The sequence below is a fragment of the Uloborus diversus genome, unplaced genomic scaffold, assembly GCF_026930045.1.
Source record: "Uloborus diversus isolate 005 unplaced genomic scaffold, Udiv.v.3.1 scaffold_1492, whole genome shotgun sequence".
NCBI lineage: Eukaryota > Metazoa > Arthropoda > Arachnida > Araneae > Uloboridae > Uloborus > Uloborus diversus.
In genome coordinates this window covers 1-17,104 of record NW_026558201.1, presented here as the reverse complement: position 1 = coordinate 17,104, position 17,104 = coordinate 1, and the positions used below count along the sequence as shown (strand labels likewise).

The 17,104-nt window shown below is 32.4% G+C and overlaps 1 protein-coding gene across 1 annotated transcript; it reads right to left on the bottom strand.

Annotated features, from left to right (window-relative positions):
• Positions 1-2,698: 2,698 nt before the first annotated feature.
• LOC129233005 (inactive CLIP domain-containing serine protease A28-like) lies at positions 2,699-12,387 on the bottom strand (the record flags this gene model as incomplete). The annotated part of the gene is given in 5 exon segments (XM_054867085.1): positions 2,699-3,092; positions 4,993-5,103; positions 5,106-5,260; positions 10,186-10,292; positions 12,202-12,387. Coding segments are annotated over 5 exon segments (909 nt in total), but the record flags the coding sequence as incomplete, so codon positions are not given.
• Between the last annotated feature and the right edge of the window lie 4,717 nt (positions 12,388-17,104).

Sequence of the window (17,104 nt, the reverse complement as noted above, 5' to 3'; positions counted from 1 at the left end):
AATAAGCAGGCTTGTACAATAAAACAAAAGTACAATAGATGATAAAAATCTAAAAAAGAAAAAAAAAGGAAAGAAAAGATGGTTTAAATTAAAAAATGACTCTTAAAAACACAAGGATTTGTAAAAAAGTGAAAGAGGAACAAAATCTATGAAAGTAGGTAGGGATCGTATTAAAACAAAACATAAATCAACAAAAATGAAAATTTTTGGTGTCAATGCTTCAGAGAAAAAGTAGATATGAGAATAAAGAGTAAAATGTCACGTATAATTGATTGGTTTCTTGTCCTGCAGGATGTCCATGCACTACTTTTTCCTCATCTCATCACGTTTTTTTCCCCACTTAAATATATATTAGTAAATGGCATGAAGGTGGAACTATTATCGAGAACTGAAAATTGAATGAAAAACTATAAATATTGTAACTTTGAGGGGCGCTGCGAGGTGGATTTTGAGGGGCAACACCCCAGGACCTTTGGTCTTAACACGTATCGCTTATTCTCGTATGAATGTTTCTATCCATATAAGAACAGCTATTACCATATTCCCTCGCCCCTAAAAGATAAGTTCTGGCTGCGCTAGTGCCTGGCGCGAAGCTGAAATGCACCTTCTCAGAGTTACGAAAGGTGCGCACTGGGCATTTTAAGGAAAAAAAAACTGATTAAATTTGAAGTTGATTTGTTAAAATAAATTTCCTTGATGAGTGCTAGATTTTGTAAACATGCTTTATATTAAAAATAAAATAAAAGTTTAAAAAATTGAAAAAAACACGCTTTCGTAGCAAAATGAACTAAAAAGTGAAAAATAATCTTTGAATGATAGTAGTTGACCAATCACTTAATTTTAATGTAATACAAAAAAGTGTGGGGCGCTGTCTATTTACATTTTTGCTTGGACAACAAATGGAAGAAATTCAAGACAACTAATAAGAAGCCCCCCCCCCCCCACGCTTTTTTGTATTACATTAAATTAAGTGATTGGTCAACTACTATCATCCAAAGATTATTTTTCACTTTTTAGTTCATTTTGCTACGAAAGCGTGTTTTTTTAGTTTTTTATACTATTATTTTATTTTCTTCTTTTTAGTTTAACTTGTTTTGCGAAAAATATTCATTTCAACATTGTTCAAAATCTTTTATGTTCATAAAATTTGCCCAAAAAAAAGCTAATCCATCTCAGTCATCGATGTATGTGTGCGGAAATCCTATCTTCATAACTTTGAAAATTTGAGATGCATTTGAATAAAAGTTTTGTTCAACAATGGTCTGATCAGCAATGGATTTCCAATTGAAGGCTCACCTAAATTTTGGCATGAAATTAGTTAAAAACAATTATATTTCAAGTTCTAATTACCTTGGAACATTGGAAAAAATTTTGTCTGATGCAAAAAAAAAAAAAAAATAAAATAAAATAAAATAAAATAAAATAAAGGTTTTTGTAGATATTTTTAAATAATTTTTGCGAGCATTTTTTAATGTATTTTTAAAATTTTTCCTTTTTTACATTGTTGGATTTATGCCAAAATATTGATTAAAATTGGAGGAAACTAACAATTAAAAGGGTTAATTAATTAATTTGATTATAGACTATTGCAATGTCATCGGGTCTGAGGTCGCGTGCCAAATTTCAAAAGAATCCGATCGAAGGAAGTGGGCGAAATTTGAGCTGCAAGATTCCGTTACAAGATACATACATACTTACATACATACATACAGGTGAAACTAATAAAAGCGTGTTAAAAATATGCTTACTTATTCAAAGTTTTAATTTAACTGCACTATTTATTAATTATACTCAAGGAGGGAAAACTAGCGGATATTTGCAACGGGATACGCAAAAAGTTTAAAAACTGACGTTGTTCCGGTCGTTATTTCCCGTCCGGAAAGCGTTACTGAAGCTCATGTGTACTTCCTTACATTAGTAGGAATATGAAAATTATTTTCATCTGTTAAAAAAAATGGGATTTACCTGTGTGTTAAACTAAAGGTGTAAGAACAGAGTTGCGAGTGTGAAAAAAACTGACTTTGAACTGGAAAAAAATTGCATATACATATTTCACGCCAAAAGGAATTCCGTTTTTTGGTGCGAGAGAAATGATTCTGCAAGAGATTCAATATTTAAATACTAAGCTCTGGTTTTCATTTCAATTCCTGCATTTGCTCCCGAATTCTTAACTCGTGTTTCTTAGGGTGTTTCTCAAAAAATGGTGTTTCTCATGAAAAACCATTGAATACACTTTGCAGTTTTGAATTTGACAATGTTCATTCACTTTCATTTTTAGCTGTTTCATTCCATGCGTTTTTTAAAGTAAAACAATTGTTTCACATGGGTGAATGGGTTGTGATAAATTTTAGAATGGCGTAGTTAAAATTAAGTTTGCAAATCTTGAAGTTCACATCTGCAAGAATAATTTGTATCGTCAAATGTCATGATCATTTATGCCAGCAGTTTTTGAATCTCCCTTTATTTGCTTCGGAAAACAACTTAAACAGCACAATTTTCCTACATCAACTATTCAAGGTGTGTGTTTTACCAAATTAATGACTTAAAATACTTTTTTCTTAAATATGAGTTTGAATGTTTAGTGATAAAAATCGTAACGGAGTTTATTCAATTTAAAAAAAAAAAAAAAAATCTTTCGATATTTTCAAGCCCGTAACATAGGTGTAGTCAGTAACTTGCAAATATTTATGTAATCATTTCAAAACACCCTTTATTAAATCAATTGATTAAAAAGTCAAGTCATCAGTCAATTTTCCAATACTCTTCCACTGGGTTTCCAGTACTTGAAGATATCCAATTTACGTATTTTTGAACGTTGACATACACCCCTGGAACATCTTTAGTACCACATTCAAGACCCCAGGAAACAATGCCAGCTAGAACGTAGGTATTGTCCTCCTGAAGACAAACCAAAGGTCCTCCACCGTCACCTGTACATGAATCTTCACCTTCTTTGCCACCTGCGCAAAAGAAGCCACTGTGAAGTTTGAAGCGAGGACCTAGGATTGTATTCCTTAGTTTTTCCTGACACTCGGTATGCCCAATGACTGGAAGTGACACTTTTTTCATGACTTGTGTGAATGAGCCATTTTCTATATTGGGAGAAAAATAATAAATTGAATAGAAATTGAAATAGATTATACAAGCACCAAATTTATCAATTTATTATATGTAAAATAACAAATGGTCATTACTAACTGGCATCGACATCCTGCCTTAAATTTTAAATTCTCCCATTTCTTGATTCAATAAAAAATGAAGTGTAAGACTGTACTTTAAAGAAAGTGCAAGACTTATTCAAGTTTAGCACATTTTCATTCATTTAGAATGCAAAGCAAAATAATATTTTAAAGAAGCATAATTGCACTTAACATTAAAAAGAGCAAAATTTTACAACATTGGTATATTTAGACTAATATCCTGAATTTTTAGCATGAAAAAACGCAGAATAGGATTAAAAAAAAGTTTCTTCATTCTTCTTTATTGAAGAACGTACAACTAAGTTCAGAACACCAGCGCAGATAGTATTGTCGTAATTTGGGTAAAACAATCTAAAGGTGTTAATTTTCTTTTCTTTTCTTTCTCTTTTTTTTGTGACATTCGCATTATATACTATTAAAATTCAAAATAGTTAGCTGATATAACCTATATTCTTATTAAGAAACATTTTTTTAAAGAACCATTTCTAATCAGCTTAATATGAGTTTTTACTAACACCTTCAGAAAATTGACTTCTTCCTTTTGCATACTCTCCATGATAAATTCGTTGTTTGATGTTAGTTAATTTAACAAATCTCTAAAATTATAAATAAATGACTGAAATATACACTAGTGCAAAATGTTTCCAATTTCCAATAACAAAATGTTATTCCGCTTATTTATTTGGTTGTGATCCGTTCCTTTTCACGCTTAAAATTTTCAAACGACTAGACAAAATAAGTATACGTGAAAATTTTAGAGGCTTGTTTAGTAGGTGAAAATGGCGAAATTTTAATTGAATATTGCAATTATATATACTTTCATTAGCATACGTAAAAGCTCTTAAAAAAAAAAAAAAAGATGAGATTGACAAAAAATGACCCCCGCACCTAAACAATGCGTTTCCTTTGTTGATATTTTATCCGGTTTAATTAATAATTTATAGACTGAAATTTTTTTTCTGGATTTAGAGGATACTTTCTCTTATAAGTGCTTGCTAAAGTGTTCAGAATCTCAAACACTTTTCTTTTTATTGTAGGGTTTTTAAGTATTTAAAATTAAAATCACCTGAGTAAAAACACGAAAATGAGTGACTATGCATTTTGACATTGCCATTCGTTTAAATAAGTTTCTTAAAGTTCAAGACACGCCTTGTCAAGAGTTTTTCTTTCATTATTTTTTGAAATGCAGGTGCTTAAATAAAAACCAAATAAAATTTGCTATTCTATTAACAATACAGGGTTTTACTGAAAAAAAGGATAATGTATAGTGTGCCGAATGGATTAACCATTTCTGACCTGCATTTCGTTTTGAAGGTACATTTTTCCTTTAATGTGTATTCCATTTTCTTTACACAAATGATAGAGCTGAAAGTCTGTGTCCTCTGGGCATCTGGATCTCTGGACCTCTATTACGCGCATAGCGCCTAGACCGTCCGGCCGATTTTCATGAAATTTGGCATATAATTAGTTCGTTATTCCAATTTTAAGAACATTCTACCGTATTATGGGCAAGTAAATGAACATAGCAAATTGGCGAGAAATTCATCATCCATTTGTAAATGTACAGTCAAACCAAATGATCTTTTTAATTTTATACTACAGGCAAAGCCGTGCGGCCACCACTAGTAAATAATGAAGAATATAATATGCAGGAGTTAACATAATTTTGAAATATCATTTACAAGAGGAGATTAAATATTAGTTTTAATAATTTAACAAATCCAACACAAGCATTTTTTCAGCGCCGGAAAATGTAAGCAGGTAGAGTTTCACCAGGCCACTTTATACTTACTAAATGCGTCCTGTCCCCATCCTGTGACAACGCAAGTCTGATTAGTGAAGTTATCATCCTCTCTAGGTAGGCAGGCCATGTTAATATGAGGCTTAAAATCGACTTCGGTTGGAGCTTTAAGATGGCAATGTCGTTCTGATAATTTCTGAATCGGTAATCTGGATGAATAAGTACTTGTGACACATTGAAGTTTTCATGAGGATATGTTTCAGTGGCTGCTCGAGTGTCCCATTCCCCTAACCTTACAACTAAGTTTTCATCGTTATTCCTAAAACAGAAAGAAAACGATAGGTATCAGTATACAACAGAAACACCAGTGAATACAGTATTGACAATGGATTGTATGTAATTTGGCAATTTGCCCGAGTAAAAAAACGATTCAATCTGAATGAATCTAGCTGGAGAGAGAGGGAAAATAACGATGGGATTTTGATGCACGCGTTTTATAATGTCACTAGTGCCTTATTCATTTATTGCATTCTCTAAAATAAAATAAGGGGAAACAAAAATAGTTTCCAAGGAAGCATCAAAAATAAAATAAAATATTTTCATTTCGTTCAGGAACGTAAAAGCAAAATGGTAATCTCAAAACTTTGTTGTAAATAAATGAATCAATTAGTTTTTGCCGTGAGAATATAGATCGAATATACGTTAAATTTAAAAAATGTTGCTCTGAGCAAATTTTCATTTTTACTAAACTATGGCTAATAATAGAGAGGCAAAAGTGCACATCTGAACAAACCAACTAATATCCCTATATACTAATAGATGTGTCCATTTCCCGCCTATAAACCGGACATTAACCTTTCCATGCAATCGATGGTCAAACAGTAAAACAGTTTGTTTCTAATCATTGAGAGACTCTGACAGATTATAGATCTTGAATGCCTATTAAGTATGAAGATTTTTCATTTCAGGGAATGTCCAGAGGCGTCCAGAAGTATGTATAACAGATACTGGAAGGCCAGAGAAAACTACAGGGATTTACAAACTAAACTGACTTGATTAAATTCTAATTTGCTTTCACAATTTATTCCTTTGCGGTTATATTTTTACAATTTTTCAATTTTACCTTTTAATATTTTACATTTTGCATTTTAAACTTTTGACACTTTATTTTGTTACGTTTAGCATTTTTTCATTTATTTCTCTTCATGTGTTTGCGGAGTGTGCTATCTATGCTCACTCTAAGTCAATGAATTCCTTGTTCAAAAGCTTTTGCTAAAAGCCAGACAAAGAAATATATACAAAAAATCAGTAATCCAACGTCAGAAAGCACAAATATTGCAGAATATTGCAGACACGTGTTTCGGTGTTACAAAGGACACCTTTTTCAATGCAAAGAAATGTGAGCTTCTAGATGAAAAGTCATCCGAGAAAAGAAATATATAGTTTACTCATACAACGTGCGTCTACACATAAAGTTAAAATGACTACAGGGTACTGAACATCAGCAGGAAAACGCAACCTTGAGGTAATGCAGAATTTATCTGTTTGTTTTATGCTACAAAAGAAAAAAAAAATCCTGCACTTATAAGAATGAAGGTATCTTTGCTTCTTGAAAATTTTGCAGTAATTCAAAGTTCTGTTTAGAAACAAATATTTATCTTAGTTCTTTTTGGTATTACACAAGCCAAACAACGCAACATTTTTTACTTGAATATCAAATGTTGAGTTTATTAAGTTTAAATACAATCCCTAAAGCGTTTAAAATTGCAATCATTCATAACAAAGGATTTAGTGAGGTTGCTTCGAATTTAAAAACTATACGATAAATATTTTACTTATCTACACTATGCTAAGTTTAGAATTTAATTTGAATGTTTTTCAATAATAGATTTCCTAATACTCATTTAATCTGTAACCATGTCACTTGAAGAGACAAAACTAGAAGCATGTTATCATGATGTCATTTCAAAGGAATTTGAAGAGTGGAGACATCTTTCTATGAATTTGAAAATGTCACTCGACAGCAGCTCAATCCTCAATTTCATGTGAATAAAATTAAACCTAATACTTCATTAACAAGTTTTTTTCGCTTTATGTGACTAAATCTGTTTCGAAATCCTATCTTTGAAGAAACAAAAGAAGTTCCAAAATAAATCTTAATAGTTTTTGAGTTCTCAAATTATTACCACACTGAATACAATAAAACATAAAATTTGGCGGGTCTGTTGACAATGTTCGGCCTTAGTGTTTTACTGTGCCGCAAGATATCGGAATTCTAATACGACACAAATAAATCCATCCCTCTCGGTTAGAGAACAAACTGTAGCATCCGCTTCTTAGTCTGTTTTTACCCATTGTCTTACTGCTCTAAGTATGGCATGTGAGGTCCTGAAAACTATTTAATGCAGTAGGTACGCCATCAAGCATCAAGTCTTTCAAAGTTTGATTAAAAATCCCTTTGTAAAGGGAGGATCCGAGTTTTCCTGCTTCTGCCTATTAATCAACTTAACGATAAGCTTGCCAGACGTTTTCCCGGTTTGATTGAGACAGTCTCGGTTTTCAGACGAAATTAAAAGTCTAAATATAATTAACTGTGAAGGAATATTTAGGACAATTACTCTGTCATTTACAACATCAATATTGAATTAGTTTGTGAAGGTTTTTACAACAAAATTAAAACCAAAAGAGTTCTAGCCAATGAAAAGTGCATGTAAATATTGTTAATTTTTTCCCCCTTATTCAAAATGTTTCTACTTACTTAAGTAACTTGAAAATAGGAACATGTAAGGAATAAAATGTTTGAATTTATCTGCTTGGATCATGTATTATTATTACTCCTGATTTTGGTTCATAATTTAGTACCCATTTATTCATATCATTAAGAATGAACTGCTCGTTAAAACACTCGAAATAACCAACTGAGGCTGTGAACCCTTTTGAATACCCGCAACTTGTGGAGGGGGGGGGGGCTAACTTACGGTGTCCCGGTTGAACATTTCAGAAATCTGGCAAGCCTGCTTTAGAAAGTCTCTCAGCTTCGAAATTGAAGTCTGGAACTGTAAACTTTCGTTGTCCAATTGAATTCCTCAAAATTGCCATCGCATTCCAGTGGAAACCAAATTCCCTTACGATGTTTCTACCATCTGCAATCACCGCTGTAATTTTTCAGATTCTTGAAGTAACCGGTCTGTGAATCATTGTATTGATCCCAATTTGGGAGAAAGATAACGAGATTTTGGTATTGTTACAAATCACCAAAGCAAAAATCAAATTTATTATGAATTTTGAGAAATGAAAGCATTTTTAAAGTGACCAGGATCAGCTTGGTTTGCTTGGGCGAAGACCGCATGTCACTGATATACAGAGTGTTCCCTTTTAGCCTGCAAGACCTCTATTTTTGTAGTCGTTAGTCCTAGATGCATACTTCCAGTTGAAAAAATGTTTAAAAGCAGACGCAGAGTTAAGATGTTGAAAGTTTGAAGCAAAAATAAAAATTAGTGAAAAAATGCAAAATTTAACTTTTTATACGGGTCTTAGATCCTCCAACTTATGTTCAGGGAAATAATCTCCATTGAAAAATAATTCCAACACAAAAAGTTTGACATTAGTACGACCAATATTCACTGAGATATGAAACATAGCGTTTTTGACTTACACCACTTTACGCTGGCCATCAAACCCACCTTTTGGGGGGAAATATAGCAGTTAACAAAGGTTTAAACTTATATATGTGCATAGAGTGTGGGTTTTTCAAATTGATTGAGGTTTTGTGGTGTGTTTTTGTGTATCATGGCATAACATTCGAATTTATTTTGGAATAGCAATGAAAAATATAAATATTTAGTACTTCGACATTTTTACTTTGACAACCTGACATTGCTCTGAAAGGGCGATAAGTTCAAATCTAAACTTCTGTAAGGTCCCTTAAAACTTTGAACTCAAATATCTCCTTGCGTTTTTTGAGGAAGTAATATTTTTCAATAGAGATTATTTCCCTAAATATAAGTTAGGGGACCTAGGGCCCGTATGAAAACTTAAGTTTTGTATTTTATAACTCATTTCCGTTTTTGCTTCAGACGTTCAATACCTTAACTCTGCATATAATTTTGAAAATTTTTGCAATTTCAAGTATTCATGTAGGCCTAACGATTACGAAATTAGAGGTCTTGCAGGTTAAAACGAAACACCCTGTATACAGGTTGTTTCAGTCAACTTTTTCAGAACTTCTAAGAGAGGTAAGATGCATCGTGACGACTCGAAATCATATAGCAATGCAGGGTTGGAAAGACTTTCTTAAAGCGGTGATGTACACAGAAGCACCATAAAGTAAAAGACCATAAGTGAAATTTTTTTAAATTTTGCACGTAAAAAAGCAGAAGAAACATGGGTCGAAGTAAGTGTTCGAAGTTTTTTCCACCGGCTACAATGAACACCTCACATCTGCAACGCATGGAATTCTGAACAGTCTGAAATACTCCCGGCATATCTAAAATTTCTTGAGTCAAGAAATCATTTCGACCCTCATTGCTATATCATTTCGAGTCGTCACGATGCACCTTACACTTGTTAGGAGTTTATATATATGCTAAAAAATTTACAACTTAAAATTTCATTCACTTTTTTTCGCATGTACGCATACCTACTAAAATAATGTAAATGTATATTAGGTAGGTGAAGGTAAACTATAAAGCAATCGCAGAAAAAACGGCAATAACTACGTATATGTTTTATTGGACTAAGAAAGATGTATATACAACATTTTCCTAACATTATGCTTTAATAATGTCCTTTCAATCATTTAACAATATCTGTACAAATGTAAACGTGTTAAAATTGGGGTGAGTCCGACATTGTTAAAATCCTTTCAAACTCCTTTCATTTTATTAAGTTCTGACTTTTTTTAAAGGTAAATGTATGTACTGTGAAATAAATGGTAGATTACGTATGGAGTGAAAACACGCTATCCTATTTTTACAAAACAATGTATTTATGCAGGAGAGGGCTTGTTTTGATTTAAGACGTTTCTTTTGGGGGAAAGAACTTACTTAGAATAAAAAAGTAAGTTTCATTCTTTTTAACTGAAAATACTTTTGCTCCCGTTATGTGTACACCTTCTTTTTCTGAATGTTTGCAATCTCAGTGCTTGTCCTCAAATTTGCTGTTTTGCAAAAGACTAAAGAATTGTAAATTGTAGCTTTTGATTTTATTCAAATCAAACATAGTTAATCTTCCAAATACGCTTACCGAAAACCAGTGACGCAATGTGCAGTTGTCAAGACATGTTGATCATCTATGAGTGTACCACCACAGACGAAGAAAAATGCAGCACCGCTTCGTTTAAGTATTGCCGCCTGTAAGGGAGAGGAAAACTCAGACAGCATTCGAAAATCATGATTTTTTGAATTGAACTGTAAATACTTCTATAAATTTTAAACTTTAGATTGCTTTTTGCTATTGCATGTAAATCTAAATTCAAGTACAGAGTAGAGCGGGGGCCAACAGTCGTAACAGATTGATGTTGCTCTCTAGCGCATGTTCTCATAAGTTTTTGAGCATCAGTCGAACTTCGGTCTAGCACGCAGAATTAATAATCTGTTTTTTTTTTTTTTTAACAAGTTGAGCATGTTATGTGTTGAACGTTTTGAAGCTTATTCTGAATAAATAATACTTAGTTAAGAAAGGACAAATACATAAACATTAGCAGAATTTTATCCTTTTTTGAGAATTGTGCTAGGATGAACTGAAATGTTTTTTTTTTTTTTTCACCTTAAAAATAAATCCAAACTTGGCGATGGGGCAAGTTTACGCGTTGACGTCGGAGCACCTTTACGCACGTTCTTACGGTGTCTTACTTCCAAACGTGCCCCGACGCTTTTTTCGCTCCGAACTGTCTCAAGCCTTTTTAGTATTTTCAGGCTCTTTACTTTTGAAAATCACCATTTTTTTTTAAACACAGTTACAGATTCGTATCTTTTAGGTTACAATCATGTAGTGCTGCTTTCATGCCCATTCAGCTTTTACTTTAAACACTATTCAGTCTGTCATAAATTTGCTTTGTTTTAACGATGGTAAGACGTTATGTTCGAAACACCTACAGAACCATGAAAGGTGTCAAAATAAATGTGCGTAAACGTGCCCGTGTCCGGGGCAAGTTTACGCAACCGACTTGGACACTTTTTTTTTTTTTTTTTAACGGTTGAAAACACAAACTGAGCAACAACTGAATATACCAATTTTGTGACTCCACTAACTGATTCATAAAATCGCCATGTCTAAAATTTCCTAAGTTGAAACATAAAAATTAGAAAATTCATTGAAAAAAATCCACGTAAACGTGCTCCGGTCTACCTTATAGAGTCCAATTAAAAATTAGCGTCGTATAATTTTTCTCTGTAGATCAAGGATCGTCAAAGCATGAACATCCCTTTATTAAGAAAACGTTTACAAGTGAAATAGACTAAGAAATCGTCCGCAAATGATGTCACGCTTTGAAAGGGGGGGGGGGGGAGGGCCGGGGTCTTAAAATTCTGATTTTATAACAAGAAGGGAGGGATAAGGTTTAAAAAAAAAATATGACATCGCGCATTTTTATAACCGTATATGCATAAGAAAAACAGCGTGGCATGTAGCAAGAGGAAGAGAGGTATAAGGGTGAAGGGTGACACTTCGAAACAAAAGGGAGAAGGGGGTCAAACTCTTTGAAAAATTAGTGGTACATGATTTATGGACAACCCTTAAGTAGTAAAACCAACTTGTCGAATAACATTAAATCATGATTAATATTCATGTGGTAATAATCTTGTTTCAGTCATTGCATTACACCATATTGCAAATCTCATTTCGAACATAGCTTTCAAAATCTTATAATAAAGGTATTTTTTTAAAGGTACATTTTTTAATGTGGGGGATAAGATGAAATATCTCTTAAAAACATTTTCACTGTTTGAACTATCTCGGATATTTTATTTTCTAACCAACATATTTAAATTTGTGCGAAACGTAAAGCTACTGCTTTAAAAAAAAAAAAAAAACTGTTTATTACGGTCCAATTGAGTGGCTCAACTTCAAGGTAGTAACTCTGCTTAAAGAAAAGTAAAATGAGGTAAAGAGCCGTTACAGTATGATCTATGCTGCAATAAATCTGATAATATTATGCTATAACGTTTTTAAATACAATTTTCCCGCCACTTTCTTTTTTTTTTGGGGGGGGGGGGGGATTTTAGAATTCTTTGTTTTTAATATTCGGTGCTTTTCACTCACTTGCCAAGGCCATTCACCAAATTCTGTTTGTGCAGAAGTTTTCGAGTTCACTACTCTACCCGTGAAGAATATTGGACTCCTGTTACCACACTTGTGATAGCTTAGTTCTTCTGCAGGATCTTCGGAATCTTGTCGACGACAACAAACATGGCTTAGCTCGCATTCCGGGGAGTTAGTGCTCTTTCTCTGCATGAAATAAGAATGAAAAATGCATGAGATTTTTCATGAAAATCTGATTAGGTATCTCTTTCTCTTACTTGATATTATATTTTACTGTTTGTTCAATCTATATAAACGGAAATTCTAAATACTTAAATTGAAAAATATGTAAAAGTATGTGCTCATAACGTAGAATGTATTTTCGAATACTTGTTTGGTTAAAACAAAAACGGTAAATTATATATAAATTGCATGAACTTTGTGCTAAACTGTGCTGGAATAAAAGACAATCATTTCTTCTTCCTTCAATGCTAATTAATATAGAGACTCATTAATATTCATGAAATTCATTAATGTTCATCAAAAACGGTAAATTATACATAAATTGCATGAACTTTGTGCTGAACTGTCCTGGAATAAAAGACAATCATTTCTTCTTCCTTCAATGCTAATTAATACTAGTTGACCCGTGCGGAACTCCGCACTGTACTTCGAATCGTTTCATAAAGCATTTCGCTCTTTAAAAATTTCAAAAAAAGGATATTATAAAGAAAAACCGAAAAAAGTAAACGGAAAAAAGTAAGCGCACAAGAGAACGCATGTAATTTGAAGACATCAGTAAAAAAACCTCGTTAAATACAACAATGTGATAATTTGATCATCACTCCCCTTTTGGTTGTACGTATTTTCAATGCAAATATAAATATCAATAAAAGTGTGGCTGAGTGACATGTGAAAAATCAGTAATTTTGCATGTAAAAAAACAGGTTGTGGCAAATACAGTCCTGCCCATGTGAGCATCTGACGGCAAAAAAGAAACCTTAAAGAGATATTTAGTGGCACGGATTCGAACTGGCGCCATTCTGATTAACAATACGACGCTCCAACAAACCTAGCAACTGTGCCTTCCTTTTCGAATGCTATTCACTGAAGGAATGCGTAATAAAACACAGTAAAAAAGTTTTTCGCTGAAAAAGAATATAATAAGGTCACGCGTCTATGTTTTGTCATTAGCCAGCATGATACGATTTAAAGTTATTCGTAAAACATGGAATTTGATTAAAGAATGAGGAAGATCTCACTTAGCGATTGAAACAAACATTCTAGAGAAGTAATAAATACGGTTGAAAAAATAAGTGTTTTTATTTTTGAATATTCAACAATTTCCCATAGCAGGCTTCTTTAACCTGTACGGCTTAAAAGCCCGTACTTGTTTTTCTTTTAATCGAACACTCAAAATTCAAAATCGAAACCAGTTGAACTGATTCCGTTTTTTAAGTGTAATTTTTCGAACGTAGGCAAAATGTTTTTTTTTTCAGCCGAAAGCAGAGAAGTAGAAAATAATTTCTTACTAATGAAGTTGATAATAATTTTAATGTTTTATATCGTATTCGAATAAATAATTAAAAATTTACTGGTTGAAGTAGTTTTAATTTGGCGTAGTATTTTTTCATTTGTACAAAAGTTCGAACACTGCTCTTAGAAAAATATACATTTCAGCATACAATTAAAATGTTTTTCTGCACAAAAAGGATTCCCTTGAGGTATATCTAATACTTTTTTTATGCTTACATTATGCTCAGTGGTCTGGACGGAGTCAAAGCTTAAAAAAAAGGGAAGAACACCCTTCGATTAGCAGTCAACTTATCTGAATGGTAACTATAGCCTGCATAAAGGAGTCAAAACACAAAATAGCATTCCCACTGCATTTATTTTATTACATGTGTTAGCTGTTGTATGTTATGAGTACATGTAATGCGTAATATTACTGTAAATTTGCTATTATATCGGACAGCCCGAACTGACCCGAAGTTCAGACAGTTTATAGCCGAACGCTCTACCGGAAAAAAAAAAAAAAAACCCACAGGTAATTTTAATTTTTTTTTCTTGCCGATAAGTGTTTTTGTTTTTGAAATTTTTTACAATTTGTTATCGCAGCCTGTTTGAACCGTTATGACTTAGATGGCAGCACGTGTTCATCATTTAACAGCAGAGTTAGAATACAAAATAATTTGAACTAAGTTCTTTTATAAGCGAAGCTTTTCAAATGCAGTAAAAATGTGATACGCTATTTGTTTTTTTGCAAAAAGAAGAAAATTATATATATTACCCTTTAAATTTAGGTAGTATTTTTTTTAATTTGTACAAAGAGTCAAAAACTCATTAGAAGAATCTATATTTCAACATACGATTTATTATATTTTACTGAACAAAAAACAATTCCAATGTAGTCTGAAATCTTAAACCTGATACTTATATTTTCGCTTACATTATGCTTTAATTTTCTTCCCGGAGCCAAAGATTAAAAAAAAAAAAAAACCTTACAATTGAGTATCAATTTAGCTCCGTGTTGCATCAAGTTTTCATAACAGCTAGGCGCGTTTCTACCTCCCTCCCTATGTATTCCCTCATATTTGTTATTCATTGTTCATGTAATGCGCGATATTTTTCTTATTTTCTGATGCAGATGGTCCGGACGCGGGCCCGAACACGCATTCTCCTAGTTACCAGTCGAACGCTCTGCCGATCAAGCTATTCAGCTCTGCCGGTAACAGTGCAAGTTAAAGTTATAAATTTAACCGAAAACCTCATTCTGGTTCTTTAAAACAGGTTTTTTTCCCGAAAAAACAATTTTTAGACCGTGGGTCTATTTTTCGTCAGTAGCCTGCACGATAAGCTATAAAATAAGGTGTAAATCAATGAAATCGATCAAGAATTGAGGAAAATCTCGCGTAGAAACCAAAAACAGGCTACAGAAATAATATATAAGGATAGGGACTCATCAAAGCTGTCAGTTTGTTAGAAACCACCAGTTCTATAAATTTAATTAGTAAAAAATTGTTAAATTTATAATACCACCAGCATCAAGTTTAAAATCTCAACTAGCAACCTTGTTTTTGCACACATATTTCCAATCAGTATAAAACTCTTATCTTGTGCTCAAAATTCTTGAAATTTGGTTCATCTAATGATTAAAAAAAAAAAAACTGAAAAATCCACATCAAAATGTTCAAACGTTTCCTGATATTCTTGAATATAATTGCTGAACTGCTACAGTTAGCCCACAGCCTGTTTTTTAATACAAACTATTGTTACCAGTTCCGTGCAGCTTCAGACTTTCTTGAAATGACGACACAGTTCTTGAGAAAACACAGGAGATTTAATTACAACTATGTATAAGAAATGTAGTTGCAACTGCTAAATCAACCATAGCAATTAAGCAAATATCAATTAACATCGTAAATTCAACGGTTACACACGTATTTACATCCCAAATACGCAAAAATAAAGCTCAAAGTCTTCACAAAACAGAGCTAATACATGCTCTCCAGCGCACCGCTGACACGATTCACAAGCAAAAACTAACTCGAGAGTGGCTCCTCCCGCCGTTGGCTGTGGCGATTAATAAATCCTAGTGAAGTTTCCACAAAACTCGAAATGTACTTCTCGTATTTTCTTTTTATTCATTCAAGAATCTTATCAACGAAAAATAGGGGGACCGTATATTTCAGTCGAATGTTAGGGGGTTGTATGTACATTACAAGAAACTATTTACAGGTTACGTTTCTAAGATAATTTCAGATGAAAAATAATGGAATAAACGCCAAATTTAACTAGATTACAACAAATTAATCATAAGAATAATTACTATTTACAGAATTTGTAACACTATGTATCCAAAAACATGTCTTTTATACGGTTAAAAGAATTTATTTCATTTCAGTTTTGAAACAAAGATCTAATACGTAAACAGAAACTAATCTGGAAGATGTCATTTTTTTGATGTGAAAAACATCAGGATGAGCTTTTATATGATGTCCAAAATTTCTGTTTTAAATATTTTGGAGTTTTTTTGCAATTTTATGGGAAAAATACTATTGTACTAAAACGATATGACGGTCACAGAGATGCTTTGATTGACACATAAGTTAAGTAAAAATATACATTACTAGTGGATTGTTTAGTATTTTCCCCTTTACTTGAAAAATGCTTTGTAGATCTGGAAGAATGAAAACGTCATGTAAATTTTCTTAACACCAGTGAGTGTAAGAACAGAAAAATATATCTTTTTTACAAAATAATACTTTTTCTGTGATTTTCATCTGAATAATTTGGCTTTCATAATGACAGTGTTAGACTTTTTTAAAGCCTTATAACAATTCCTCAATTCAAATTTCCAATTTTTTTTTACAGACAAATTTCAGGATGATTCTCGACAAAATATCCTGTGCATAACGCTACGAATTTTATTTTTTCCAGCTAATCAAAGCCTTCAAAAAATAATACTGTTGGGAAATAATACATGCTTTAATGTACTATCAAAGCATAACAGTTATTCCCATTCTTTATAGTTACTTGAATAGAATAAAAAACTTAGCGTTACGCACGGAACAATTTTTCGAGAATCGCCCTTCAGCTGTTAAACTAATTCCAGCTCTTAGACACACATCTCATTTTCACTCAGTAAGCCATAGCAGAAGTAATTCTCTATTTCATGACAATTAATTAATTATCACATTTCTAAAGTTCTAGTTCTATTTATTGCTTGTTGTTTATTCATTAATGTTTTTTATTAGTTGTTCTTTTGAGCAGTTTTATTGCATTTTATTGTATTAAATTATGATTCTTTTTAATAATTTTTTTCTTAAAATAAGGATTGAAAACTTCAGCGCTTGTGAACTAATCTTTTAACGTTCAGAAGTTTCAGTTTTTACATTACGAGCTCAATATTTAAAATTTTTTT